This window comes from Poecilia reticulata, linkage group LG2 (assembly GCF_000633615.1).
Source record: "Poecilia reticulata strain Guanapo linkage group LG2, Guppy_female_1.0+MT, whole genome shotgun sequence".
NCBI classification, from domain to species: Eukaryota; Metazoa; Chordata; class Actinopteri; order Cyprinodontiformes; family Poeciliidae; genus Poecilia; species Poecilia reticulata.
Window position 1 is genome coordinate 32,266,569 of NC_024332.1, and position 9,144 is coordinate 32,275,712.

Below are 9,144 nucleotides of genomic sequence, written 5' to 3' on the forward strand. Positions count from 1 at the left end.
GATAGATAGATAGATAGATAGATAGATAGATAGATAGATAGATAGATAGATAGATAGATAGATAGATAGATAGATAGATAGATAGATAGATAGATTGATTGATTTGTTCTAACTGTGAGGATAAAAACTGTAGTAACCAATGTCCTTTGTACAGTTCTTCTCGCACTCTCTCGGTGCCAGCAGCTCGGATTTTAACGGGGACACTGTCTCTGAGACCGGGGTGGCGGAGGGGGAGATCCGTCTTCTTTTGGCCTGTTCAAAGATCCCAGAATCGCTGGAATCAATCGACTTTATCGACGACGGCGTCTCTATCCAGCTGGACTCTGATGTGATGTCTTTGGGTTTGGTCTCTTCCGAGCCACCGATCGGTGACCTCTCGGTCGCGATGGAGTCTCCCTCCTCCGACAGGTAGTTGGTGCCCGCCCTGCCTCCAAGGGAGTTGGTCGGCCAGCAGGAAAAGACCGAGCTGGATTTACTGTTTACGCCGCAGTACTGTGGTGGCGTGCGTCCTCCCCAGCCAGACGGGTCTGCGTAATAGCCAAGAGGCCGATTGGAGCAGCCCGCTGTCGGCAGGGGGAGAGCCTTTACTCCGGCCGCTGCGTAGGACAGCAAGGTGGCCGCGTTACCGGCGAAATCGGCGGCGTCGTATGCCGAGGCGGCAAAGTCCAGTCGGTTGTTGGCAGGGGTGACAAACCAACGCTGCGGGGGGGTGGCAACAGTGGGCTCCTCGCTTTGCTGCGGGGACAGCAAGCTGTTGCCGAGTGGGACGCTGCGCTCCGTGCCAGGACCAGTCCCCACGCCAGGGTGAAAGCGAGATTTGGCATAAGTGCTGACAAATTGGTCCTGCAGGAAGGAGCTGGGCATGGCGTATCTCGCACCCGGCACGATCTGTGAGCGCGGAGAGTCACCCGGTGATGGAGTTAGGCGGTCAATGTCGCAGCCTGTGTATACACTGAAAAAGATGGAGAGAAAAACAGAAACAATTCAGAGCTAAGCAGTGCGTAATGGTGGATCCTCAACAAAAAAAAAAGAAAAGAAAAAGAAAATTGTGAAAACGGACATCCCGTGAGTTGGACCAGTTATATTTAAATCTCAGAAGATCTAATTGTCATTTCCAATTGTCATTGAAATTATCTTTCATAATACAAAAATACATACATTCTGATACACACACTGACTTCTCGAGAAGAAACAGAAGTTATTCTAGAAACAAATTATTTCAGTTTTAATTCCCATAATAACGGAAAACCAAATGAACTCAAAAGAAGAAGCAAAGTTCCTCATAAATTATTACATTTTCGAACATGGCAATTTATTTTTTTGATTTTTTTGTCCTATTGGACCAAGCTACTCTATTGTTATTCTTGTAAATGTCATAAAAATAGATTTAGAATGATGCAAACCGTGTTTTTTTTTTAATTGCAGTTGTCTCTAGGAGGGATAAATAAAGATTTATGAAAGCTTTTTGAAAACGTAGCATAATAAATATTTCAATTTAAAACGAAAAACAAATGATTTAAATGAATCATCTTACGTGTCATAATTGTCCCGAAATCCTTTGGCAAACGGATTGTGGTCGATTTTCAGTTGCGTAATCTGCAGTAAGAAATAAAAAAATGCATACATTATTAATTCCAATTTAAAAAATAAAATAAAAATAAAAACAGAAAATTTAAGGATGAAGACTTAAATGGTATTGTAAGACACAATAAAGCACAATAAAAAAAAACACAACAGGGAAATGAGTTAGTTGGAACTAATTATTTACAAATTTAAAGTGAACAAAAATTCACCTTGATTTATTTTTAATCCCCGTGTTAATATTAGCTTTTTTTTGTTTGTTTGTTTTCTCCGAAAGAATAATAAAAAAATAATAATAAGTAAATAAGATGTGCAACAGCATAATTTGAATCTCGTCTCAAACAGAAAAGTGTCCGTACGTCAGTGTTCTGGTAAGCGGTGACGGCGATGAACTGCGTCTCCGTGAAGGTGAACGTCTGGACTCTTCCCGGCTGGCTGGTGTCCTCTGTCCCGTCTTCGTTCACTTCCACCACATGGAGCCTGGGCTGGTACTTGTGGAGCGACTGGAGGACCACCATCTGGAGGTTTCGATGGAAGAAAGTCACTTTCAGAGTTTAGAAAGACGACTCAGGCATCACGCTGCTGGTTTCAAATTCGTTATCATGCGCTGAGCTAGCGCACCTGTGCGAATAATGACGCAAGCTGACAGGAAAGATGGCACTGGAAATAAAATAATTAAAAAAAAATTAACTGCGGGTGTTTACCTGGCCTGTGTTGTTGGAGGCACCTTTGTTGTTGGTGAGCTTTAGTTTTCCAAACGAGATTTCCTGACGCATCCAGTGCGCGCCGGTGTTTGGTGAATCCGGGTGCATGTAAACTCTGTTCCCTTAAAAATTGTGCGAATAAATAAACAAAAAGATATATAAAGTAAAGCAATATTATTTAAAAACTATAACAATTGTAAAAAAAAAAATTAAAAAATCAATAAATAAACAAAAGGTACAAAATTAAAGACAATATGTAATATTACATTTGGTGGATAATGTTATTGGTTATCATTATATTAATAAAAAATAATAATAACAATAAGGATGAGGCTACCTATAACGTTTGTGTCAGCTTTCCCACACGGCACCCACTTTCCTCCCTGGAATCGCCAGTGATTCGGATCAGCGAGTATTACGTCCACAAATATATTGTAGTGAGCGGTTGGGTCGAGGCCAGAAATGTTGAAGCTTAAAAAGGGAAACATTCGTCTGCAGAGGAAAAAAATATATCTAAAATTAAAATAAAATATTTTAAGATTTTTTAAATATATATCATATATATGATTTTGTTTTTGTCAATTTTACTAAGTCCAAACAATTTTATTATTATCTAATCTATTAATTTTATTATTCTGTTTTATTATCATTCTTACTATTACTATTTATGTGGAGGGGCTAAGCAAACTTATTTTAGAGAATCAACTAAATCCTTTTTTTTTGTTTATTTGTTTTTCTAAAAGCATCCCCATGCTCGCCAACTTACCGTCCCTGTTTTGTTATGATCATCTCTGTCTGGTGCCTGTGAAACTTGAGCCACAGGGCCCTGTTGCACAGATACACCTGCGCCTTCCCCGGTACCAGTCCCGCCTGCGCCGAAGAGAACTGGTAAAAAGCTCCCCCTTGGTACGTGTGTCCATACTGTTGCGCGTAAGGGTAACCCGCCGTCGGGTAGCCTTGCGGAGACGTGTTGGTTAAAAGGCTGTTGTACGCTCCGTTAGTTATGACCGGATGATGGGCCATATAGCGGCTGGGACTCCCGATGGAGAAAGCGGGGTGCGCCGGTCCATGCTGGCTCGGGTACGGAAACATGGCAGTGGGAGCGGCGGAGACTGACGGCGGCTGGGCGGACGGAGAAAAGATGCACCTTTCTCCTGCAGATCCATCGAAATTATGACGGATGTCAGAGACTCCGTGGAGATCAGGAGAGAGTTTGCCCCTCTGGACGTCCCCCGACGCGTCCTTGGAGTCGGGGAAATTGTCTGCCTCTGACTGATTCGTCATCTCCCTGGAGTTTTTTTTCAGAGGTGAACTTCTCTCCAGGTTGTCACTTGCAGATATAATAGGATGGTCCTGCAACGAGAGCTCCTCTGATCCATTGGAGCTCGCAAAGCCACTGCCCACATTCATAAATTTCTTTGAGATTTCACTCGTCAGCGAGATGCAATTCTCCACTTGCATAGCTCTATTAGCTCATCCTATATCGCAGGCTTTTTGCACACGCCTCTCCTAATCTAACATGACTTGGAGTAAGGAAGGCGGCAAATTAGCCAATTGACACCATCCTGCAATCAGGATGGATTTTCTCTCCATCACTCTGCGCTCTTTCCTAATGAAACAACCGCTGCTATTGGTTAACTCGGGACTGTAATTTAATTAGACAGCTCTCTTAATTAGGAGCGCTGTGAACAAAGTGATTTGTTTGTAGTGTCACACGGGCCTATATGTGATTAAAACATATAAGGACTCCGACTGTTTCTAGGAAGACATATAAAAGATCATAATTATTAAAGCTATTTTTTCCCTAACCCTGTCTCTCGGCTACGCTATTTACCTTTACTCTGCGTTATTTACCTATTTATGCACCATGAGTGCCAAAGTATGTCTGTCGAAGCAAACCGGGATTTATTATTAACATGCCAAAAATGACAGTCCATGACAGGCAGCCTTAAAATGCTTGTGATATGGCGTGAAATCACTGCGTCCCACTGAAGATGTGTTTATGAGTCCCAGCGCTGGTAAATATTTTATACTCACTGAAAGTTAGGAAGCTGGGCACTGAGAAGAGGCAAGAGCAGGCAGCAGCTCTGGTGTTTTTCAGCAGGAGGAGCTGAAAAACACCAAAATATGCTCTCTATTAAGAGTCATTGTGCAGCAATTTAGTTAATTTGGCCACTGCTTTGTTGGAGAGGTAATTGGAAGAATGGTAATTAGAGGCTCGTGTGTGTGTGTGTGTGTGGGGGGGTGTGTGTGTGTGTGTGTGTGTGTGTGTGTGTGTGTGTGTGTGTGTGTGTGTGTGTGTGTGTGGGGGGGGGGGGGGGGGGGGAGGCGTTTTTCATGAAATATATTTCAAAGTAACGAATGAAATGAAATGTTCTTAAAATTGGTAATTAAAAACTAAATCACTTAATCTGACAATCTGCAGAGGAAATAATTAGTTCCCTCCTGCAGATTAAATCTAAATGAATCAGATTCGATTGAGAAGATGGAACAAGTTGCAGAGAAAGCAGCTGCAGGTGGACACCTTCCCTTCACCTTTTCTTTAATAAGTTGGCTTATAATTCTGCGTGATTTAACTGTAAATTCTAAAATTATTCATTTCAAATCTGGATTCTGAAGGCAAAGAAGCTGATTTAGCTGTTCTCTTGCGGTTTTCGATCACTGTTTTTTTGTTGTTGTTTTTTTACAGCGATGTAATTCAAAGGCTTTCCCTTCTTTAGCAGTGCATTCGAGACTATTGTTGTTCTACAAAGCAAAGAGTTTTTAAAGTTTCTATAGTTAAGCATTTATAAACCCAGAGCACCGAGAGTTGCTTTAATTTGTTTAATTAATGATGTGTTGGTTTTTGAGCCCGCTTTGTGTTGTCAGACAGATTCTTTAAAGCGGTTTGTTGCGATGTGTTGGGCAAAAGTCACAAAGGGAGCAGCCGCAGTCAGACACCTTCATTGACAAGTTAACCAATCATGTGGGGAGTAAGTTGGAAGGAAATGCTAAAACGATTCACTTCAAAACTGGACTTAAACAGAAAGTGTTTAGTGTAACATTTTTTTTCTTATAGTTTTTGATTACAGAATTGTACAGAGATCTTGTTCAGATTAATTGCTTTTTGATTTAAACATGTACAACATGCGGCGGTTTATGGTCCGTGGCTGGCCTGGATCTGGATCTGGTTGGTAGGTAGGTAACATAAACTGTGCTTTTATAGAATTAACCAGTGTTTTGTTGTTGTTGTTGTTGTTGTTAGTTTGTTTTCTTAATAAAAAGTTTTTCAGCATATTAATTATTTGTATACGTATAAAGAAAACATGTTGTTTGGATTTGATTTTGTCTGTTTAGACGACCATTGTGTGACTTTGAAATAGACGGTGTAACAAACATAACTTCTAACATACTCAACAGCAGGGAGCTTTATCTGCATGCCTCCACCTTCTCCACACGCCATTGCTTTTGTCCGCCTGTGATATTTGCATCCTCTCCTTCCTCCATGGCCTATGCAACTCTACTGTGTGCATCTTCTCCCCAGTCCCTTTGGATATGTCCCACTACATTTAGTGCAGAAAGTTTGCACTCTTTACTATTTGCAACTTCTCTCTGCTCTATTTATGATTGTCTCACAATGTACATCTTTTTTCTCCTCTTAATTTGAGTTTGTCCTCCATTGGTGGCTGCACCTTGCCTCTCTCATTCATTTGCCTGACTTTTCTGTTTGTACCTTCTGCCAACTTCATTTGCGTTTGTTTTTTTTATTGCCCAATAGTTTGCTCATTCTACTCATTCTGCATTTTTGTCCTCATGCTTTGTGCTACTTCTTTTCATTCCATTTCTGCCTTTCACCCCAGGTTGTGTGAATCTTCTCTCTCCCCCATTTGAATTCATTCCCCCGTCTTGTAAGTAATTCTCTCCACTCCGTTTATTTTTGTTCCCCTAATCACCATGTGTGCTTACAATATCGCTGCACATCCATGTCTTTTGGAATTTGATAGTAAAACACTCCATACTGATCAGACAGAGTTTACTAAAGCTCTTTTACAGGACATAAAAAGAAATGGTAAGGCACGGAGTTTGATTACTTAAGCTAACATTGCTCTTTTACTTGCTAAGTAATTAGGGCATGCTAGAGGTATGCTGACCAATGAATTGGTGGGAAAGTTAACATAGACATAATTCATGTGGAGTTATATTCTGTAGAGTGGATCCCTGGTATTTGCAAGGGTGAGGGACCACAACCACAAATAGCTAAAATCCACAAATACTTCCTTATTTCCTTTCTTGGGGGTACAGCCAATCAGTGGCAAAAAAAATTACACACACCTGGATTGGTGGAGTGGCAAATGGACAGCCAGTAACATGTCAGGTTCCAATTGCTCCTCTCAAGCTGCACTTTCTTTTGAATAGCTTAGATATGCCATACACAAAAAACATAAATAGGCAATTTTACTGCAAATAATCAACAGTTAAGTTCCACAGAAAAAAAATCTGCAAATACTGAACAATGGACAGGCAGGTGTCGACTATATAGATTTTAATATTCATTTGATACAATTAGACATTATTATATTGTCATTTTTAATATGATAATTTTTAAGGATTTGTGCTAATTTTACGTTAACATAAAAATGACTTGTTACTCAAACTGCTTGTCACTTTAACCCATTTTTTGGTGTAAAATCTAATCAAATCCATAATGATGTTGGGTCAAATCCACAATCTAAACCTGTTTAGTCAACCCTCAGACTGGACATGCAAAATAACCCAATTTGGTTCATTTATACCCCAGAAAGTTTATAGAATGTTTTAGAATGTAGGTAAAAGTTATTCTATAACTTTTGGTTAAGCTGCTCTGCAGTATGATTGGCCAATCACTGTGCACAATATATTCTAAACCATCTGAGGAAAAAGGAACACAAGTAAAGATCTATTTCACTGTGGTACTGCACACCATGTTATATCTTTAATGAACAGCCATGAATCTCTAAAGCTAACAAGAGGGGTCATTACTGAAGGGCTACTGGGTCCAGCAATCTATTTCTGAGAAACATGCAAGCACAGGCTTGTCTGTGCCTAAGGAAAAGAGGCCACTCTCTGCTTTGCTCATTACAGGATTATGGTTCACTTCCATTGCTGGTCTTTAATAAGCAAAGTGAGCTTGTTTTTTTCTGGGGTGTTTTCTCTCTCTCTCTCTCTCTCTCTCTCTCTCTCTTTCTCTCCCTCTTTCTCTCTCTGTCTCTCTGTTTCCCACAAACCAATTGTTGAATCAACCATGCAGCAACTTCATGCTTCTCCCCAGGTACCGGTGCCCTTGTTTATCAGACTAAGTCTTCCCTTTATTACCTCAGCTACAACCAGTGGACATAATCAAAGAGGAGGAGGCTCATTTGTTATGCTTGTGGCCAGCTTTGTCCTTGGGGAGATGTAGAGCAGTGCAGGTTAGGATGGCTGCCTCCTGTCTCTGCAAAGAGCCTTATTTGACCAGCTGAGCATAATGCAGTGACTCACCATGAACAGAATCTATAGCTATTTATATTTTTAAAAAAATATATAAGATCTTAATGCTAATATGTGCATACATGCATATATTTACATGTCTACATGCAGGCCTGTTATGCAGTGCTGTGGAAAACTATTTGTCACCTTACAGATTTTTTTCTGCTTTTGCTTTATTTGTCACACCTAGCCATATAAATGATTAAATATCAGACAATGATAACCTAAGTAAATTTAAAAAAAAAAATGCTAATGATTAAATAATGATCTGTTGGCGCTGACAACCGTCATGGAGTTTTTGAGATAATAGACAAAGGTGAAAGTGCAACTCTTTTACATCATTATGAGGGAATTTATTTAATTTTATTATTTAATTAAGTCACATTTGACTGGTGTTTAGGGACATAAACTCTATGGCATCTTAATGAAATTCATGTGGTTTGACTAGGGAATTTCAGAATCTGAATTTTAGGGTGTTTTTTTTTTTAGCTACTGAAAAGTGGGCACGCTTCACGTATCTGTTCCCTCTGTCCGCCACACTTTTTTCAGCTGGTACAATTGTTCAATCCGTTGTTAACATGCCGTGAAATATAAACACAAAACTTTGGACAGCTTTTTCCAAATAAAAACTGAGTGTTTTGAATAACTCTACTGGATGTGTGGATGTGCTGGAGTGGGGAAACATTTAAAACTTTCACACCTTTCAGAAAGTTGGAACTTTGTGCAAAACCAAAAGTCCTAGGGTTTGTCAAGATAGTTTTTGGCAAATGCAGGACAGACCTTAGTGTTATATGGGTCAACAGCGCTTTTTACCAGGAACTCTAACATGGCAGCCATCTTTTTCCAGGCTATTCTTGTTGTTTTGAATCAGAAACATTGACCTTATCTAAGACCAGTGAGGCCTCACTGATCTTAGATAAGGTCAATGTAACTGTTGTTCCTGGGACCAACAGTTGATCCCATTTATTCAGCTTAGGGCATAATATTTTTATTTCATTACACATTTAGCCTACTTCATGTTGCCGGACAGGTCTGTTTAAATGGTTGTTTTGACTTTGTAGACATTATTTCCCTGATTTCTTTGGCGAACATTTTTGTGGTAACCTGAATTTGCTACCTAATTTCTGCATTCATGTAAGTAAGTGACCCCAAAGTGTTGGTGCCCAGAGAAGAACAAAAGAAAGGAATCACCTCTTGAAAGGTGCGTAAGAGGAGATGTACTGAACCCCGTCTAGCAAACCCCATCACTGTCTCACTGCTTTGTTCTGTCTGTAATATTGTTTTTGGCTGAATTAAAGCTACTTTGTACTTTACTTTGATAATAGCATGTATTTGTGTACCTTTCTGAGATAGATATAATACTTATCTATAAGTA

At 40.0% G+C, this 9,144-nt stretch overlaps 1 protein-coding gene across 1 annotated transcript; it reads right to left on the reverse strand.

Annotated features, from left to right (window-relative positions):
• Window positions 1-32: 32 nt before the first annotated feature.
• On the reverse strand, window positions 33-3,805 carry tbr1b (T-box brain transcription factor 1b). Its single transcript, XM_008404015.2, has 6 exons — window positions 3,052-3,805; window positions 2,623-2,777; window positions 2,286-2,407; window positions 1,941-2,099; window positions 1,535-1,596; window positions 33-952 (listed from the first exon to the last, which is right to left on the reverse strand). The coding sequence occupies exons 1-6, from the start codon at window positions 3,744-3,746 to the stop codon at window positions 109-111; spliced, it is 2,037 nt and encodes a 678-aa protein (XP_008402237.1). The 5' UTR covers window positions 3,747-3,805; the 3' UTR covers window positions 33-108.
• Between the last annotated feature and the right edge of the window lie 5,339 nt (window positions 3,806-9,144).